General features: G+C 41.2%; 1 protein-coding gene across 1 annotated transcript in view; it reads left to right on the top strand.

The window, feature by feature from the left end:
• Nucleotides 1–21,601, top strand: part of dock3 (dedicator of cytokinesis 3) — a 1,472,428-nt gene that overhangs the window by 751,100 nt on the left and 699,727 nt on the right. Inside the window, exons 8-9 of the mRNA XM_078543841.1 lie at nt 15,090–15,131; nt 19,860–20,014. Of these exons, the coding sequence (XP_078399967.1) occupies nt 15,090–15,131; nt 19,860–20,014 (197 nt within the window). The remainder of the gene's footprint in view (nt 1–15,089; nt 15,132–19,859; nt 20,015–21,601) is intronic.

Below are 21,601 nucleotides of genomic sequence, written 5' to 3'. Positions count from 1 at the left end.
GCTCAGGATTCCTCTTCTTGCATTTTCTCTTTGCCTCTGTGCTTGCTTTTGAAGGAAGCTGCACCAATTTTTATTTGGTTGCATCGGGTGAGTTACTCCCAGGACTCAAAGTCGAAATCAAAACTCCTAAGTGAATCCTTCAGAGTGCCCTTGTAACGTTTTCTATGACCACCATGAGGGCACATCCCAGACTCGAGCTCTGCATTAAAGATTCGCTTTGATAAGCAAGTGTTAGACATTCTGGCTACGTGATCAGCCCAACTATGTTGTGACTGTCTCAATATGGTGTGGGTGCTTGGCATGCCAGCTTGGGTGAACATCTCAGTGTCTGGTATTTTTTCCTGCCATCCCATCTTCAGAAGCTTCCAAAGGCAGCTCAATTGAAAGTGGTTGAGCTTCTTGGCATGATGCTGGTACGCAGTCCAAGTCTTGCATGAGTAGAGCAGAGTGGGCAGGACTATTGCTCCATGGACTTTCAATTTGGTAGGCAGATTTACTCCTCTTTGTTCCCAGACTGATGTTTGAAGTCTGCCAGAGGCGGCACTTGCTTTGGCAAATCTTACACGTGTCTCATCGTTAATATAGACAACTTGAGAGTCTGTGCTGCCAAAATAAGTGAACGTATCCAATGCTGACAGATTCTGGTCATAGATTAAACTTTTGGATCAAGGCTGGGCTTTCCTGGAGCAGGCTTGTACATTACTTCAGTGTTCCTCATCCTGATCGTAAGGCCAAAGTTGTCACATGCATTGGAGAACAAGTCCCTGCTGCATTGCATGTCCACTTCTGAACCAACAGCCAGTGCACAGTCATTGGCAAACAGGAAATTGCAAAGTATGTCCTTGGAGAACTTGGTTTTTGGTTTTTAATATAACCACCATGCCACACGACCTCCATATAAAAGCACTATATAAATGTATGTTGTTGTTGTTGCTGCTGCAGCATCAGAACAGACAAGCAGGACTTCTAGATGGTTTTGAGAGCAATGTCAACCCAGAGGTTTCCTGCAGAATTAATTTTTAGTCCTGGGTATTAAATGTCACCAGTTGACTCCCTGTCAGGAACAAGTGTGAAGAGGGCACCAAGTGGCTGCCAACAGGTAAAGATCATTGTGAAGAAGGGTACTACACAAAATGTTCTTTCTCCACCTTTGTGTATTTCTACCACATTTTGGTGAATCTCAGAACCTGATTAAATTGCAGCTGCCATTTCTCTGCCTACTGATTGAACTTGTAAAGATCATTTTGCATGTATGCATATTAATATTTTTTGCCACTGCTAATTTGACAATGTCTGCTATTTTAGACACAATTCCTTCATCTACATCATTTATAAAAAAAATATAAACAATAGCAGCCCAAACACTGAACCGTGTGGCCCTCAGCTGGTAACTGACTACCAACCAGAAAACTGCCCATGCACCACTCTTCTTATCTACTAAAGAGCCATTTTCTCATCTATTCCATGTTGCTGCTTTTTAAGGGAATTTAGATATATTTTATTTATGTCAGGTCAGAGCCCAATAATTTACGTCACATGTTTCAGTCAAGAAAAGCTCTAGCTGCTTCTGAGAAACAATCTCTGGGGCAGAATCTTGCCCTTGGTGGGCAGGCGCAGCGGGCGGGCGCGAAGTCGACCACCGCCTGCAATCGGGCCCTGACATGGATTTCACACTGGCTGACCGTTAATTGGCCAGCCAGCGTGAAATGCGTGCTGCAGCGCTCAGCGTTGCCGAAATGGGTGCGGGAGGAGTGCAAGCACTGATGTTCGTGCAGGTGCGTGCAGTAAAAGCTCCCTGAAGCACAGAGCTGAAGATTTTTATCAATGTAAATTAAGAATTTTAAAATAATGAAAACATGTCCCCTCATGTGACTCTGTCACATGAGCAGGGACATGTAAAATATGAGTGCAAAAAGTTTTTATTTTTTTAAATCATTGGATGAAACCTCATCCCACCCATGGATGAGGTTTCACCAAAAATGCAAAGGTTACTTGACCTTTTAGCCTGTCCGCCAACTGAACAGTTGGACGGGCATCGAAACATTCCATACAATTAGTTGGTTAACAGCTTTAATAGGCTTCTTAATTGTCGGCGAGCACCCTGCCGACTCCACGCGCCTGCCGACCGAAATATCGCGCAAGTGCGCGATGATGTCAGGATGCTTGCCCGACGTCATCGTGCGTCATTTTACGTTCGTTCGGGTCAGGCGTGCACCCACCTGACTAGCACAATATTCTGCCCCTGCTTTAAGTTTCCTAAAATATGGTGATTCTATCCTGCCAGTCAATTTAAGATTTATTTATGCAAACCGAACCTGATCCACTACTGTGCCTATGGCTGAGGGCAAAATTGGATCCCACTGAGTTAGCAACGCTTACCTCAGACCTGTAGTGATTTTGCAGAATGTTATTTGTACTCCCTAATTTGCTGACAACAAAGGAAGACAGCCAGATTGTTTCAAATGCAAAAAACACCAGAGATGTGGATTCAGTCTATTGAACTACAGCAGCCTGTTGCTTGTAGTTTGTCAATCTCCTGAGCTTTTCTGCTAAACTATCCCTGGAATATAGAATTCAAGAAAGCTTCCCAAAGGCACTTTCACATTGATAGTGGGTCATTAGCAACAATAGCATTGTATTCCCATCAGCGTATAAACTTGACTCAGTTGATAGCATTCTTGCCTGAGTCAGAAGGTCGTGGGTTCAAGTCTCATTCAAGGCTTGTGCATATAATCTAATTTGACTCTTCAATGTAACACAGAGGTAGTACTGCAAATTCAGGGATTTAACTGAGGCCCTGTCTGCATGTGGTACTATACAAAGTCTTGGCCAACATTCCTCCAACAAACAATACCATAAAAATAGAACTCTGGTCTTCTATCTCTTTGTTGTTTGTGGGACCTCACTATGCACAAATTGGCTACTAAATTTACCTATATAACAGAAGTGACTGCACTTAAGGAATTTATTGAGAAAATGGGCTTTAGAACATCCTGAGAACATAAAGACTTCAATCGCTTTCTTTCAGGTAGACTTCAGAGGGTCAGCCATTACAAGCATAGGCTTCAGAGGATCAGCCAGTCCCCATGCTCCATTTAACATTAAGCATTTAACAGAGGGTCAGCCAGTCTCCATGCTCCACCTAACATTTCAAGAGATTGCAAGAGGTTGGAGATGCAGAAAACAAGACAAGTTCTGTTGGCGGTTGACCTATGACGGGCAATATAAAGGGGAGGTCAAAGATAACAAGCCTTGTTTGGGAGATGTTCTCTGACCCTCAGCAACAATGTCAAAGTTGTTCAGAAGAATAATAGAAACAGTTTCATGTCCAATCATCAGGTCAGTATAACAAAGTTTGATGTGAAGACAATGGCGGCCACAGCGACTTAGCCACTGGTTAGGCAATTTTCACATGAATGAAAATTTAGCATCAATTCCTAGTGATAATTTAATGACATATTTTATGGCAACATATGTTTCCATCTGGTGCAGAACTGCACCCTTTTTAGAGAATAGTTTTAAGGAGAATCATTGTTTGTTAAAATATTTTACAAGATACTTCATGGATGTGAAGTAGATGCATGCGAAAGAGTATAGTTCTTTGTCATAACCTCAGATCATCATGAGGCACTTCAAAACAAATAAATTATCTTTAGAATGCATCCATTGCAAGCAAACACAGTACTCAGTTGCACACAGCAAAGTCCCACAGCCAGCAAGTCAGATTAACAACCAGTAAAATGTTTTAAAATGATCTTTGATGGGAAGGAATGGTTGCCAGGTCCCCAGGCTGCCTCTGTTATTCTTTGAATGATACCTTGCTTTTATGTTTTCATGAACCAATGCAACAGGCAAAAAGAATCACAGAAATAGTGAAAATAACTTTTCAGCGGATAGCATTGCAGCTGGTATATGGGTATATTTTCTTTCATTCATTAATACTGTATATTGAAAAAGTCAATGTACATATAAAACACATTCCACATGAAAAACATACTGCATGGTGTCTACAAATCAGAAGTACTCCAGCGGCCAATGCTCACTTCAGAACTGAGCTCTCAAACAGAAGCTGGATATTTCCCCTCTGCTTTATTCCATTCCCATTTCCCTAGCTCCCATTGTTCTCCAGCACCTTCATTCTGTCTAGCTCGAAAATAAAAAAAACAGAAAATGCTGGAATACTCAGCAGCATCTGTGCAGAGTTAACCTTTCAGTCATTGATGACCTTTCATTAGAAGGACATTTTATGCGGGGTGTAGACAGCTCGGCCATGAACCCCTCCGCCGCACTCCCAGAAGGAAAGTTGGCTGGAAGCCGACTCACTCGGTGCAAGCCTGCCTTGCAACCATAATGCACTGCGGGCAGGCTAACTTGGCTAACAGTGGGACTTGCAATCCTCACTGGAGAGGAAACCTTGTCCTTGGGAGCTGCCAGCCAATTGGATTGGCCACCAGTCCAGGCAATGCCAAGAGCTGAGTAGTGGGTGCTGCCAGGACTGCAGCCAGTCCCATGAAGTAGGCCCAATGGATCCCGGAGTGAGGTAAGTCCGGGGTAATGGGTGGGGAGAGTTTGGCCAACTTAGGGAGGGGAGCGGGGATTTGGTTTTGGAGAGCAAGCAGGTAGGAAGAAAGGGGTGTACTATCTTTGGGAGGTGCCACTAATACGCAGAGGTCACTCCCCCCCACCCCGAGTATTGTACCCGCCCATCCTTCACACCATTTAAAAAAAACTTTTTAAAATTGGCTTGCCCACTCCCGCCCACCTGCCCACACTAACTGCAGTATGGTGTGGGCAGTGTAGTATCAGGGTCAAATGGCTTGTTAGGACGCTCAATTGACCCTTAATTCTTTTTTTAAATATGGCAGTTTTGGTGCTCGCCCACCTACTGTGTTCTGGGGGTGAGCTTGGGAGTGGGTGGGAAGATGGTGGGCTGGGCACCTTCCCTATTTTACATACCCTCACACCAAAAACACGCCTGGTGGGAGCACATAAAATCGAGTCCAGACTTACCGCTGCTCCAATTTTAACTCCTGACTAGTTGAAATAAATTAGCAAAATACTGTGGATGCTGGAAATCTGATATAGAAACAGAAAATGCTGGAAACTTGAAGCAGGCCAGGCACCATCTGTGGAGAGAGAAATAAAGTTACATTTCAGGTTGATAACCTTTCATCAGAACAAAGAAATATGAGAGATGTAATAGGTTTTGGTGATGGGGGGAATATTCTGGCAATAGTACTGAAGACTTGTGCTCCAGAACTTGCCGTGCCCCTAGCCAAGCTGTTCCAGCACAGCTGCAACACTGGTATCTACCGGGCTATGTGGAAAATTGCCCAGGTATGTCCTGTACACAAAAAGCAGGACAAATCCAACCCAGCCAATAACTGCCCCATCAGTCTACTCTCGACCATCAGTAAAGTAATGGAAGGGGTCATCAACAGTGCTATCAAGCAGCACTTGCTTAGCAATAACATGCTCACTGATGCCCTGTTTGGGTTCCGCCAAGGCCACTCAGCTCCTGACCTCATTACAGTCTTGGTTCAAACATGGACAAACGAGCTGAACTCCCGAAGTGAGGTGACAGTGACTGCCCTTGACATCAAGGCAGTGTTTCATCGAGTGTGGCATCAAGGAGCCCAAGCAAAACTGAAGTCAATGGGAATCAGGGGAAAAACTCTCCGCTGGTTGGAGTCATACCTAGCACAAAGGAAGATGGTTGTGGTTGTTGGAGGTCAGTCATCTTAGCTCCAGGACATCACTGCAGGAGTTCCTCAGGGTTGTGTCCTGGGCCCAACTATCTTCAGCTGCTTCATAATGACCTTCCTTCTATCATAAGGTCAGAAGTGGGGATGTTCGCTGATGATTGCACAATGTTCAACACCATTCGCGACTCCTCAGATACTGAAGCAGTCCATATCCAAATGCAGCAAGACCTGGACAATACCCAAGCTTGAGCTGATAAGTGGCAAGTAACATTCGAGCCACACAAGTACCAGGCAATGACCGTCTCCAACAAAAGAGAATTCAACCATCTCCCCTTGATGATCAATGGCATTACCATCATTGAATCCCCCACTATCAACATCCTGGGGGTTACCATTGACCAGAAACTGAACTGGACTAGCCATATAAATACTGTGACTACAAGAGCAGGTCACATGTTTCTCCCTTTTTAATGTAAATTCCAATGTTCTCATATGTTTTTGAAACTTTACTTTTCTCATAATATAAATCTTACATAGTACTAATTTTATCAGTAACCTTTGGGAAAAATAAACACACTGTTTGGCTTAGCTTCTTCTGGCTAGGTGTAACATCTTACCATCTCTCTGAAATTCAAACTTCTCTAATTTATCTAAAAATGAAAATTTTCCTCACACCTCACATTCTAAAACTTCAGCCATGTTTACATATTTAGCATTTCAAACCTAGCTTCTTGTAGATAACTCGAAGCTTCCAGACCAGCTGTCTCCAATTCAATTAAATCCCACACATGCGTACACATACACACAGGGAAACTAATCCAAACCCCACTATTAACCCACTTCTACAATAAATTACAATAATATTATGAAAGTTATTATATTTTCATGACAGCCTTTTCCACACATCCGTTACCAAGCCTTTTCCATGCCTCTGCTACCGAGCCTCTTCTATACCTCCGCTACCAAGCCTTTCCTATGCCTCTGCTCTGAGCCTTTTCCACGCCTCTGCTACCGAGCCTGTTCCACACCTCCCCAATAAGATTAACTGAGTTTGATAGTCTCTGGGGAAGCCATGTGTTTAATAATCCATATAAACTGTTGTCATGACATTGTTAATAGGTAATTCCGCATGTAGCCTTCTACTCTGTCATTTAATAACCCTGGAACTGTATCATTATCACAGCTTGTTTTATCACTAGCTAAAGGTTCTTTGTTTCTCACACCAAACTTAATATAACTGAGCCTTTCCCACACCTCTGCTACTGAGTCTTTTTGACGCCTCTGCTACCGAGCCTTTTCCACAGCTCCGCTGCTGAGCCTTACCCACACCTCTGCCACTGGGCCTTTTGCTCCTTTTTTTTCAGTTTCAGTGTAACATTTTCCTGTGTAGATTATTTTTATAATGTGATTTCTTTGTTCTGCATTCTGGGCAACTGTAAGAATAACTGAGCTTGATAGTGTTGGGGTAGCCATGTGTTTAATAATCCATATAAACTGCTATCATGACATTGTTAATAGGTAATTCCGCATGTAGCCTTCTACTCTCAGTCATTTAATGTCCTTGGAACCGTGGAACAGCTTGTTTTATCACTAGCTGAAGTGTCTTTGTTTTTCACATCAAACTCCTTGTAACCAAAAGATCTTGGACAAAATCTCCTGTCTCTTCATAGGATAAATTTAGATAGATTTAGGTAATCATTCTGCTGTTTAATTTAGCCTGTTTAGGGTTTTTTGCATTTCATTTCCAGATTTCCAAGGAGTCTAAGATTACCCAGCCAACGCCAGCCAATGAACTTACAGAAAATATCACAGTAGAACAAGTATACAAGAGAAATAAAAATGATGCTGCTTAAGTTGTGCATTAACACCTCTGCTCAGTTGAAAACCATCTAGAAAACAAGTCAAGGAGACAAAAGTAAATAAGAGTAGTAATGCTGTCAGGAAGATATAATTTTTATAATGCCATTGGAATTTATTGTAAAGTAAAATAATAGTGGGGTCTGTGTCTATGAGTGTGTGAGTGGGGGGAGGACTTAATTGAATTAAAGGCAGCTGGCCTGAAGACTTTGATGTATCAGAAGATAAGCTAGATTTGAAATGTTAAGTAGGTAAACATGGGGGAAGCTTTAGAATGTAAGGTGTAAAGGGAGCATTTGCATTTTTAAATAAACCAGACTAGATTGAAATCAAAGGAGGGGGGCGAAATGTTACACCTAGCCAGGAGAAGTTAAGAAACAGTGTGTTTATTTTTCTCAAAGATTACTGGTAAAATTGGTACTTTGATGGATTTTTATTATTACAGAGGTAAAAGTCCAAAGACATAGTCAAACAATGGGAATTTGCATCAAAGGGGAAAAAATGTATTAAGGAGAGAAGACTGTGTGTAAGGGCAGACATTCTAAGAGCTAACACAAGTGTGATAAACCTCCAGCATCTAAGCATCAAGCTGCTGTCTACAAGGAACCGAAGTGGAGAAAAACTCACTTTGAATTCGACTGTTCAAGGCATTGTGTGTTACTTTGCCTGGGTCTTTTAAAATCTATGTGTCTCACTGTTGCCTTAACGGTGGTGTAACTGAGGTTTAGATAAATTAGGGGATTTAGAAGTTATCACAGTAGTAATTTATAGATTTATGTATGTGCTTAAAATAATTTCTTCTATTAATAAAGATTTAATTTAGTTTTGTAAGAAACCTGTGAGTCTTGGTGGCCTTTTTACTGAATTCAAAGCCTGCATCTCAAAATAAGTACAAATTGCAATAATTGTGGCAGCTGCTTCAAATTTCCCTCTGGGGTTTTGGCAGCTTGGCATTTACCATCCGCCTGCCGTAGCAGAAATTGAGAGCTCGTCTGGGAATATTTGAGATTCCTAGATTGGCGTTGGTGAACCTTAGGATTACAAGTACGAGAAGTTGGTGTGAGGGATTTTAAGTGGTGAGACTGCAATATTGCTTTGGCAGTTTTTAATACTTGTCTGGGAGTTGAAGTTATAACTTTGGCTGGTTTATAAAAGGTAAATAAAGTTAAGTTAAAGTAATTGGCAGAGAAGTTACAATTGGGATTATCTGTGGGGCAAAGAAAGCAGACACAATTGAAGGTATAGCACATCATTTAAAGTTGGAAGTGTTACCTGATACTAGTGAGTCACAGCTGGAGGTACTGAGACTTCAGTTAGAAATGAAGAAGCAAATGAAATGAAAACATTGGAACTATATGCATCAGAAAAATAAAGAGCAGAAAAAGAAAGGGCATTTCAAAGGGAGCAAGCAGAAAGGCAGGAGAAAGAAAGGAGGCTAGAACTGGAATTCCAGGCAAGAGAGAAGGATAAAAAAAAGAGAGGCAAGGGAAAGAGAGAAGGAACAAGAAAGGGAATACCAAGTGAAAAGGCTGGGAGTTAAAAAAGAGATCTCAGATTCTGAGGAAAGTTCAGGTAATGAAAAAACCTTTAACTTAAAATCAAGTGGGGAGATGTTTAAGTTTGTACAATCCTTACAATATTTGAAGAAAGAGATGTTGAAGCATTCTTTATTTAATTTGAGAAGATAGCTAAACAGATGAAATGGCCACAGGAACATTAGACATTGTTGTTACAATCCAGGTTGGTGGGTAGAGCACATGAGGTTCATGCTTCATTATCAGAAGGAATGTCGGTGAACTATGATGTGGTAAAAAAAGGCTATTTTGAGTGCATATGTGTTGGTTCCTGAGGCATACAGACAGACATTTAGGAATATGAGAAAACAGCCTGGGCAAAGTTATATTGAGTTTGAGTAAAATGAAGTAATTTTGACTGGTGAATATGGGCATTAAAGATAAAGATGATAAAGAAGTAATTCTTTTGGAAGAATTTAAAGATTCAATTCCTTCGGTAGTGAGAACTCATGTGGAGGAACAGAGGGTTCAAATGGCAAGATAAGCAGCAGAGATAGCTGATGATTATGAGTTAGTTCATAGAGCTAAACCTTTTTTGTCACTTTTAAATCAGAAAAGGATTGAAAGTGGGAAGGTGAAGGGAAGGAGGGTAGTCAGGGAAGAGGAGTAAGTGGAAATTCCCAGGAAGTTTTTTTTTCAAAATAAAAAGGAGGGCGCTGAGGGTAGAAGTGACACTCAAAAATTGAGATCTTTTCATTGTAATAAAGTTGGACACATGAAGTCAGTATGTTGGAAATTGCTGTGGAGTCAGATAGGTTAAGCTGTTGCTAATTGCAACTATCATAACCATTACATTAAGCATGTTTCAATGTAGTGATTTATCAAAGGGCTCTATCCTTAAAAGGTAAGAGACCATTAAATTGATCAGCACTGTGTTGGGGGTCAGATGCATTAGAGTACATTATCCAGTGGATAAAGTCCTCTTTTCCATTCTGCTACATGGATAATCAGATATGAATGTATGTAGGGGACACTGTGATTTTATTTTCACATTGATTTAATGTCCTGACATCTGCTGAGCCTTTGAGGCACTCTTCCAGTCTGTACCAGGTACAATAGCAATGAAAGATACAATAATACTGGCAAGACTTTGAAATGCTCTTGAAATAAAAAAGCAGCCCTTCAAAAATCCCCTTAAAAATTTCCCCCCTCACATTCTTATAAAATGTCAAACACATGGAGTGAAAGTCCTATTAAATAAATCTTTAATCCACTTACCATCTCCTAATTTTATCCAAATAAACAAAGAGGCATTGAAAAACTACTTCAAAGAAAGATAAAGTTATTACAAGCTCATAAAACTAACACATCTAGCACTATCCTTCACTCTGTGGAAACAACCCTCCACAGGGATGAATGCATTAGTCAATCTTGGAGCTCAGCCAAGTATTCATAGGCCATTTGGCAAAACAGATGCCTGGCCATCTGTTCGGACTGCTTATGTTGATACATTTGCCAGGCCTTCTGATCTGCCAGCCTTGCCAATCACCTGCCTCCATTGCCGCCTTAGGCCTGCTGCAAGAGGCTGCAGCCCACATGCAATTCCCAGAGACCAAAATATCAGATGAATGCGGCTGCCTTTTATGAGCCAGGAATGTAATTTTGGGAAATGGTTCCTGAACTGAAGACAAAAATCCAGTTCAGTGTCTTCAGTTGATGTCAGAGACTCACTGTTGTTGTGCAACACCCAATACTAAGAATCACTTCTGCACCCTAATGCCAAAGGATCATAAAAAAAAATCAGCAGCACTCAAAATTGAACTTAAACCACATCCTCCAAGGAAGTAACATGTGACTGCCCTCAGTTGGTACCTCAGCAGAGACCCTAATGAAGACCCTAAAGACCCTGTCATCATAATACATCTGAAGTACCTGGTATTAATTGCTTATATTCTTCCGGGATAGTTTAAAAAGCTGTAAATATTGCCCAGACAATTTGGCTAAGCGACTGATATCTTTCTTAGACCCAAAAGATGCATAATTGCATATTGTCATAAGAGAACACTACTGGAAATCCCTCAGATTTATTTTCAAGGAACAAAATTGTCTATCACATACAAGTATTGAGCATACATTGGCGTCAGGTTGTTGCAAAGGAAATACTGGCACCACATAATTCCAGTGACTTGATGGGTTGAGCTCCTCTTACTCACACCTTGACAAACAGGCTATTAAGGAAGTGCCTGGTTGAAGCACATCTCTGGATGGAACACCTCAACATGCATGTATGTCTGGATAATGAGCTTATTAGAGCTTCATGTCTAAGGTCTGCCATCACACCAATGCATCAGTTACTCAATACATTCCAAAAGCTTTGAAATATATTTGGATATATACATATAAAATTACAACCCAAGGAGGAGATAGTATTCTTATCAGTGTTGTCCTGAACAACCAAAGAGAAGTTTTTTTCTGAAATTAAAAAAAAACATAAAATCCTGGAAATAGCCAATCAGGCAGCACTTGTGGAGAGAAAATCAGAGTTAACATTCCAATTTAATTATCTTTATTCAGAACTGGAAAAAGTTAGAGATGTACCAATTTTTAAGCAAGTTCAGAGGCAGAGAAAGGGGGGAGGGGAGGAAAGAACAACATGGAAGGTGCTTTGTAGTACAGAAGGTAGGATTGATTAAATGGTAAAATGGAGGATGGTGCAAGGCAAAAGGGTTGGTAGGTGGAGGATTGTTTTGAGTGTTTTAGGTCCTATTTGTGGAGTCACTTCAGCTGAACCTGCTTAATCAATGCCCCCATCTTCAACACAGAGCCCCTCTTTCCCAATCAGTTAAGATGGCCTGGACTTTGTTTTGAGTCAACAATTTCAGACTGTAGCCTCTGCTTCCATTTTGTTTTCTTTTTCTCACTAGTTTTGTTTTTTCTCTTTTTATACTTTCAGATGGCAGCTATTCAGAATGCTGCCATTTGCTGCACTTGTCCTTCTGGGTAGTAGAGGTCGTGGGTTTGGAAGGTGCTGTTGAAGGAGTTTTGGTAAGGTGAAGTGCCTTGCAACTTTTTATTAAGGTGAAGGGGCTAATGGTTGTGTAATTGCTACCCCCAGAGGTTGGCCACTTGCTAGCAAAGAAAATCTTCCAGACATCCAATCTACCCGTTCCCTCAATTTCTTTGGATTGTTCCTAGTTCCAGCTGTCCTTATTGTTTCAATTTCTCTGACTATTATCATGTTCCTGCCTTTAATAATAAATACTTAAGTCTCTGGCTGTCCGGCGACTAAAAACCCAAGGCATCAAGTCTCTCTTCATAGTTCAGTGTCCCAAGATAGGGATCATCCTTGTTGTTTTTCTCTGCAAATAATGTCCTTCCTGAAGTGAGGAGACAAAGGCTGGACAAAGTAATGTCATAGCAAACCTATTTTGACTTGACATATATTTTTTTCATACCTCTGTGAAGCAACTCAGGCAATTTATTATGCTAAGACTTCTATATAAATGCTGGTAATTGTTACTGTATAACCCTTTGGGATTAGCCCTTCCATTCCCAGTGGTAAATAACTTGATTCATTCATGCAAGACATCCGCTGAGGAGCTTTCCCAAAAAAACATAAACCGTTTGTGAAATAGTGTGCTACTGAATCGATTGGCCTTGTGTCTCATATTTTACAGTACATCTGACATCTGTTCGACTTTGGTTTATGATTGATATGCCCACTTAGTCCTTCACAGATTCTCAACTGGGACTTTGAATTAGCTCTTCACAAGTTAATGCACCATTGTTTGAACTTCTTCAAGCATGTGTGTAAATTTTTTAATGGAAAGCTGCTCTGTTATTGGTGTTAGTTTTGGCTTCCATTTAGTAAGCCCTTATTGTGTTCATTTGAATTTTGATAAGTCTATTCTTCAGGACCCACCAAATATTTGTGTTTTATCTTGTGTATTAGATGCTAACAGAGATCTCTCTTGTAACTCCCTGTTTGAATCCCTCTAATCGGATGTCCATCCACCTTACACCCCTGCATTGACTCTCACCAAAGTTAAATAGAAGAAAGCCTGGCCAAGCAAGTAGACTAACCTTATGAAAGGTATCTAGGTGAAGGCACCAACTAACTACCATTGTCACAAGTAATCAAACCACGTTTACCCATGCTTTACATACATCGTGAGGAGGTGGAAGTACTGTGATGTGTGTGGAGATTTTATCTACTCATGTATTCTACACCATACTAAATTACTGAAGTAATGTAGTAAATCACATACGTATGAAGAGCCTTACTTGTGACAGTTGATCTTGAAAGAGAACCATCAAAGTGAGTAATTGAATGTATGAAATATTGAAGCTGTTGTGGTGTATCTAAAAGACACTGAACACAGAATCGACTGTAGGTAGATTCAGCAGTAGTTCTTTGTTTAGTACAAGTGTGAACACATGGGAAATGCTCTTTCAGAATACTCTAAAAGGCAATTTGAAGTTACACTGTTTCTGTCAGTTATATATACCATCTTTTAAGGTAACTTATTATTAACTCAGTGTTCTTATCTCCTATGTCCAATTATTACATCCTTAATTACAAATGAGTTGTTCATCCATAGTTCTGCAGGAATTTGTTAAACAATCACAGAATGACTTGACCCTTCGCACAAACGATGTTCCAAAACATGTACTTGGCTTATCTATCCTGATAGTTCATTGCAGTGCCTACCATTCTGCACATCTTGAACCTGAGGTCAAGCTATCAGTTTCTTACAGTATAACTCATGGACCATTCATCAACTTCCTGGCCTGGCCAGAAGGTCATATTCATTTTAGCTTTTTTTTTACTGCAAGCACTTTTAAAACATATATCCTCAACTTGGCCAAGCCTGGGTAATCCCATGATGCATCCTGATATGCCTCTTCAAAGCATAAGATCTCCTTTAGGAGGATTTGTAACCACTCAAGCAGGTTAATATTCATCTCCTGTATCAAACATATGTAAGTGCAGCTTGAAAGATCAACTGAAATTATGCAAAACAGTTGTGTGTTCCCCCCGATTGGAACTTCTTCCAAATGTTCAGTCTGGAAATAGTCTATAGGGAGGCAGAAAGGATACATTGATTTTATCCCCCAATTATATAGCAACCTTGCATTCAAGGCAATGCTGTAACATGAATGAAGCAGACTACATGTTTTCAGAGGCACTGAGAACCACCTAAAAGGGGATTTCGCTATCTTCCTCTACTAACAATTGGTGTTGGGTCTGTCATTTTTTGTAACTAATATAAGTTACAGTCTGTTTTTGACATATATAGAACTGCTCCAGACATCAGAGAAAGTCACCTACAGCCAATTGACATCAAGGAAGGCCTGTGTGCAGAATGGTGAATTACGTTCGTAACAAGTATGCAAATGCAAGATCTCACTTAAGGGATTCTTTTATTGTCTTGTTTGTGACATTGGAGCAAATATTGCTCATCTGCAATTGTTCTCATTGTGCGATCTGCTCCTCGGTACAGATTTGTGTGTGTGGAACAATTTAAAGGAAAAGGAAGGCTACCAATCAAATGCTCCTCTCTGAGGTTGGAAGGCGCAAAACCAATTGGAGTGAAACCTGAAGTCAAGGTTGATGTAAATTTACGTATTGTAGATGGAGAAGCCACCTAACTATTTGAAGAGCATATTTTTACATCTGTTTGGAAAAGGCACTGGTTCTGCCTTCTGTTAGTTTGATAACTGCACCATTTTAATCAATGATGTATGAATACCAGGAATTTCTTTATCTCAATAATGCCTCTTTCTCTAAGCCTATTGTGAAATTCAAACTCTGAAATTCTACAGCCCTCTTGTGCTACAGTTTTTAAACAGTATATGAAAGATATCTGGATCTGGTTCAGCAATTTGGATGAAGTCCAACAATGTTACAGGAATCAGCCAAGATTTAAAGGACCACATCTAATATGATTAGAATCTGAAATTGTTACAATTATTATGCATTTTACTAATTATGTTTCCTTTAATTTGACAGCACTTGTCCAGTAGACACAGCATACAGCAAAGTACTGCACAGGTATGTCACAGGAAACCCATTAAGATTATCACTGATGTTTATTACTGGTGATTATACTTTAAGAAAATTGATGCAGACAATTTAATATCGTAAAAAAAATCTAAAATGTATGCATTGTTTTATTAGAGATTAAATACTGAAGGTATCTTAAGAATAGCATTTTGACTGTTAAGCTCTTGTCTTTCATTTATAAATTGAACGTCTAAAATGATTATCTTACAAAATCTCCTCCATCAAGCCATAAAGATAAGCCATGGGGGTGAGGGAGAAAAGTCTGGATGATAGAATCCATATTCTAACGCACTGTATCACTGGGACCTAAGTGTGAATCCACCCCATATTGATCTGCTGCTAATTCAGCACCAACTGGCAATCCAACTGGAAAGTGGCTGACATGGGAAATGGAGAAATATTATAATGGTGTTGGTAGGTGGAATGTTTCTCAGGTTCTGGCAAAGTAGAAAGAGTGCTATACTTGACCTGTAAGTGCTTGATGCCGATAATGACTAGGAAATTGACATCCCTTGCCTTGATGAACACAAAGTTTAAAAGAAAGGTAAGCATTAGACTATGTAAAAAAAAAATGAAAGACATATCAGCTAAGTGGAGATCTACAGAATACTTTCCAACATTGTTGTAATATTTGCCCAAATTCTAGACTGATCTGAAGCAACAAAAATATTTTGGGGCAATGCTTTAAAAGTACATAAAATAAGGAACATGTTTAGAGGTAATTACTTAATGTTGAAAATGCTTTGCACCCAACTGTCACAATGACTTAGTGGATAAATGTGCCCCTAGTATGGCTCTGTCTATACAGCCTAGGAAGCCCCAGATGGATTTTGTTGGTCTGTGCTAACATACTTAGCTGAAGCAATAATCAGAATGCTGGAGTTGCCTTCTGCATCTTTGGGCTAATGAGGGAAAAGTAAGCTGTTTAGCTCATGATCACTACCCAGGGATTCCTGCTGGAATTTTTATTTATTCGCTCATGGGATGTGGACGTCACTGGCTAGGCAAGCATTTATTGCCCATCCTTAATTGTCCTTGAGAAAGTGGCAGTGAGCTGCCTTCTTGAACCGCTGTGGTCCATGTGACATTACACCCACAGTGCTGTTAGGGAGGGAGTTCCAGGATTTTGACCCAGTCACAGTGAAGGAATGATGACATAGTTCCAAGTCAGGATGGTTTGTGGCTTGGAGGGGAACTTGCAGGTGGTGGTGTTTTCATGCATCTGCTGCCCTTGTCCTCCTTCATGGTAGAGGGCATGAGTTTGGAAGGTGCTGTCGAAGGAGCTGTGGTGAATTGTTGCATTGCATCTTGTAGATGATACACACTGCAGCCACTGTGAGTTGGTGGTGGAGGGAGTGAATGTTTAAGGTAGTAGATGGGTTGCCAATCAAGTGGGCTGCTTTGTCCTGGATGGTGTTGAGTTCTTGAGTGTTGTTGGAGCTGCACTCATCCAGACCAGTGGAGAGTATTCCATCACACTCCTGACTTGTACCTTGTAGATGGTGTGTGTCCGTGCCATAAGTGAATTTTATTGGGCTCAGCTGTGGTGACCCCCACCCCATGGTGTCTGACAACACTCAATTATTTAGGCTCACTTATGAAGAAAGATCACTTAGGTGAGGTATCAGAGGGCAACTGGTCCACATGGAATTGTATCAGGGTGTCTTGAGCAGAGAATAGGGTAGAAATATGTTAATAATAAAAGCATTACATATCCCTAGAGTTACTTTGTGGTGTTGGTAGATATGAGTAAAGATTCCAGTCATCTATACCTTCCTTCTAGAGCCCCTTTATTTTACACCCACATAGGAAATCTGTCCAAACCCAGTTTTGTAGCACACAGCCAAAGGATTTTCAATTACATTCTATAGAAACTATTTGATTACTTCAGTTTTTGATCCTTTGTAAACTAAGTGTTCAGCATGAAATCATGAAACACTAAAATACCAAAACTAGTCCGGTTTAAAAAGTATGTTTTCTACAACAGGTCATTCTTTTTGTTCAAGATCAGATTGGTGTCACTGGTCGACCAGTAATTGGCCACAGTAGACATGCATTTGTACTAATACCGATAATATTTAAATCTCTACTGCTGCCTTGGTCTAAGTGCTTTTCTTTTTTTACATTTGTTACTTCCTCTCCAGAACCCTTGTGTTATGCTGGGGTATAGATTCCTAGAGATCCTCTGGCATCTTTATTAGAAACTGGACACACTATTTAGCTGTGGCGTCGTCATATAAGAGCTAGACCGTGTCCTCATATTGAATGTCCCTATAAGCACTTTCAAACTAGGAATCAGGAGCATGAAATTTAGCTGATTTCCCACTCCACTCAAACTTGAGTGCTGCTGAGGCCATTTTGCAGCATATCTAACCGCTACATCTGCTGAAATTGGCAATCACCAGTGCAGACCAAGAATTGAACTTCTGGACTGTGTACCTCAATTATAGAAATACTTTACCAACTGAGTCACTTAGGGAGCACCTTGCAAGAAGTTTAATTCCATTATAAAATTTACTTGTATGAATGGAATATGATTTTTAGCACTGATATTTTTAAAAAGAAATAAAAACAGAAAATGCTGGAAATACTCAGCATGCCTGGCAGAGCAGAGACCAATCAGGGACTTGAACTCTGGACACTCAAGTAGAAAGTCTGACACTTCATCGATTTGAGTTATCTAGAGTGAAAAATGCTCCCATCATATTGTGTCAGATGATATAAGGAGAGGAGCATTATAGCATATAATGCATATTTGGCCCAGATTTTCACTCCTAGGTTGGGTGCACAGGTACAGGAGAACTCCATGCTCTGTGATCCAGACCTTTACAAATGCGCCCCATCCACCCACCCACGCCCTCGGTCAGATTTTCACTCTGGAACAGGTAAGGGCTGGATTGGAAGTTGGGCCCGCCGCCCCCGCAATGGGAGGGAGGGTGGGCGGAAAGCCTGCCTCTGTGCTCCGTCACTGTGTTGAATTAAATGAAAAAGAATAAAATGAAAAAGAAACAAAAAAGCAGCCCTCAACCCCACACACTCTCCATGCCCCATCCATGCCAACCTATCCCACACCCCCATAGCCCCTCATACCAATTATGCAAACCCATGCCCCTCTTCCCACCCTCCATGTACGCTCATTCTCCCTATGCCAACCCGTGTCCCTCTATTCACCCACAAGCCACTCATACCCCAATGACTTTATGCACGTTTTATACACAATTATGTTTACTTTTAACAATCCCAAAGGGTACCTTACCTTCCCAGAGGTATCCCGGGACCAGATCCAAAGGAGTACCTTACCTCTCCAAAAGGGGTACCCTGGCTATCTAAACAAATCCACCAAGTTCAGACTTCCTCTTACCTCATCTAATCTGCACATTCCGGGTTTCAAACTCCTGGCCTACCAAAATCCCACTTCAGTGGAGGCAGCTGGCCATTTAAATGGCCAGCAGCCTGAAAACTGCATGCGTGAACCCCAGCCCGACTTCACTCCCACTACTGCCCCCAAAAATAGGAAGTGCCGTGTTCAGGTTCAGGACTTCGAATTTCCAGCCATTTCCCGGATTTTCGCCATGAAAGAGAGGCTTTCCATTATGGTGAAAGCCTGGGCCTTTGTGTTCCACTAAATGAAGTCGCACTTATTTAAATGCGCAAAGACTAGTTGCTGTGAAATCAAAATTGGTGTGATACCTAGGGTATGAGAAACACAGGTACATGCTAGACATAGTGGGCAGGATTTAGTATCTCCCCCATGGCAAGTTTGGTCGTGGGGGGCATTTAATCTGACAGTGGTAACCCCATTGCCCTCCACCCTCTCAGTCAAAGGCACTCAGTGCCTGCTCTAGGGACCCAGCAGTGTGAATGGGAAACCCACTGAGCCGTCCTGCATCCTTACTTATGACCCCTTTCCCCTGACCTCGCCCATGACCCCCACCCTGTGAATTCCTTCCCACCATCATTCACCTATGGTCTGGGATCCAGCGACAATACTAGCCTCAGGTGGGTGTTTAACTGGCAACAAACACTGCCCCCCTGACGGCGGTGCCATTCAATACAGCTGCTAGTTTCTGTTCAGTAACTCAGTGGGTGGACTTCTGTCCCTGGGGCCGTTGATCCCGGGAAAGGCCCACAACTGACCAGTTAAGTGCTGAGTGGCATCTAACATGGCGGGCCTTCCCTAAAGGAGGTGATGCGTGGCTCTCACGCCAGTTGGTGAGACCTGCATTGCCTCCATTAAATTCTGCTCAGTGTTTTTGTTATATTAATTGATAAATATGTGCATGAAATTTGAAGAATTGATGGAGTTGTTTATTAGGGTTTTTAATTTTCCTCTGTTGAGATTTGCTCATCTGTTGACGGGCTTGTGATTGTTATGGCCATTGACCAGAAAATAGCTGTCAACACATTTTAAGAACAAATGGTCTAGTTTATTATTTGAAGTGTAGATAGATTGGCCATGGTAAAAAATAAACTAGAACATTTGAAGTCAAAAATGGTAATGTTATTATTGGGCTTCCTTGAAAATCATACAGGACCATTCAGCCCATTTACCTGTGCTGGCTATTTGAAAGAGTTATCCAGTCAGTCCACTCCTCTGCTTTTTCCCTAACACCCTGCAAAATTTTCCTTTTCAAATATATATCCAAATTTGTGTGCAATAATGTTGTTCTGTTATATTTTTGAGAAACGTAACCATTTTCCTTCTTTTTGAAACAGACAGATACCACAAGGCACCGACATGGTGACACATGCCGCATCCCTGTTCCCCACCATCTCTTCCTGAATATGAAGAGCTTTACCTACCACACCATTGGAGAGGATACAGATATCTTCTTTTCTCTTTACGACATGCGAGAGGGCAAACAGATCAGGTAGGAACCCGAAAGATGATGAATTCAGCTAATAATTGTGGGCTGTTCAACAAAACACTTTGCACACTTCAGGTTTCACAATTACTAGGCTACCAAAATCCAACTAGAGCAGAGGCAGCTACTGATTTAAATGGCTGGCTGCCTCCATAAAACGTGGCCTGCCTCCAGTCCCACCCCTGCGAAAATGATAAGTGCCGCGTTCGGGGGCAGTATTACGCTAACCCTAACCTGCTGAGTATTTTCAACATTTTCTGTATTTATTTCAGAGTTTCAGCATTTGCTTTTGGAGTAAGTTTTAAGGAGAGTTTTAAAGGAAGAGAGAAAGGTAGAGAGGGGGAAAATTTAGGGAAGAAATTCCATAACTTAACACCTAGGCAGTTGAAGGCACAGCTGCCAACGTTGGGTGATGAAAATCAGGAAATAATAGAGCTCAATGCAAAGCTTTCTTTGCCACATGTACACAAAACTTTTGATACAGCACATAACACCCATATACCATCACGCAACATCCATTTATCCAGCTCACAACACTCATTGGTTTGGCATGCAACACCCCCATTGGTCCAGCAGGCAACATCCATTTACTCAGTATGTAATGCCCATTCATTCAGAACAAAACCCATTGATTCACCTGCACAAAACTGAAAATAGATGTATGAACACAACACCAGCTGATCACTACTTTAGAAAAAGAGGTCATTGGGGAGCTTGGTTTGACATTTGTAACACATTCAGTGACCCACTGACACCAAATGTGGAGCTATTAGTACAACATCCGTAAAACCATCTCATAGTGCCCATTATCTTTTTTACTAGAGTTTTTTTAAGGTCGTATTCTGGATGATTAAACTCTAGTTTAGAATCTACACTCTAAATTGAGCTACCTTACCACAGAAGCAGACCCTACAACCCACAGAAGCAGGATTTACAAGTCTACCAAAATAAGGAAGCTGTATTCATAAACAGCAGAAACTGGCCCTTGGGCACCAGTCTCCCAGAATTCTTAGGTGAACACCAATAGAAATTAAGTTTTTGTTAGATCACATCATGTTTGCACTTGATTAACCAAAATTCCTTTAGTGAGAGTTGAACATGTTTCTGGCTGTGAAAGAGAGTACCATGTATGACCTTTCAGCTTTGATTAGAGCCAGAGTGATCTCCTGGTCAAGTTTTGATCACTTAAGGGGTTGTAGAGGAATTTTTCTGATTTTGTGTCCCCAAATTGGCCTGGACTATTATTTTTTTCCTATTCCAAGAGATTACATGGCTCTAGGTGGGAGTGTTTATATTCCAATGCACCAGATATGGCGCAAGTTGAATGTACCTTTGTTTTTTTTCTCCTATCCTATTGTTCTTTTGTAGGCTTATAAAATAAGACGAGGGCTCTCTCGGTGGCTAAGCGGAGTTGGACACGGAGTATCAGAACCATGCAGATCAGACAGGTCCCCTATTCAATTCCAAGGGCAGAATTTTTCACCCTGCGGAAGGGCGCACGCCCGACCCGATCAAGAGTAAAATATCGTGCGATGACATCGGGTGAGTGTCCTGATGTCATCACGCACTTGTACGATATTTCGTCCTCAGCGT

The sequence above is a fragment of the Cetorhinus maximus genome, chromosome 6 (assembly GCF_964194155.1).
Source record: "Cetorhinus maximus chromosome 6, sCetMax3.hap1.1, whole genome shotgun sequence".
NCBI classification, from domain to species: Eukaryota; Metazoa; Chordata; class Chondrichthyes; order Lamniformes; family Cetorhinidae; genus Cetorhinus; species Cetorhinus maximus.
This window is presented reverse-complemented; position numbering and strand designations above follow the sequence as displayed.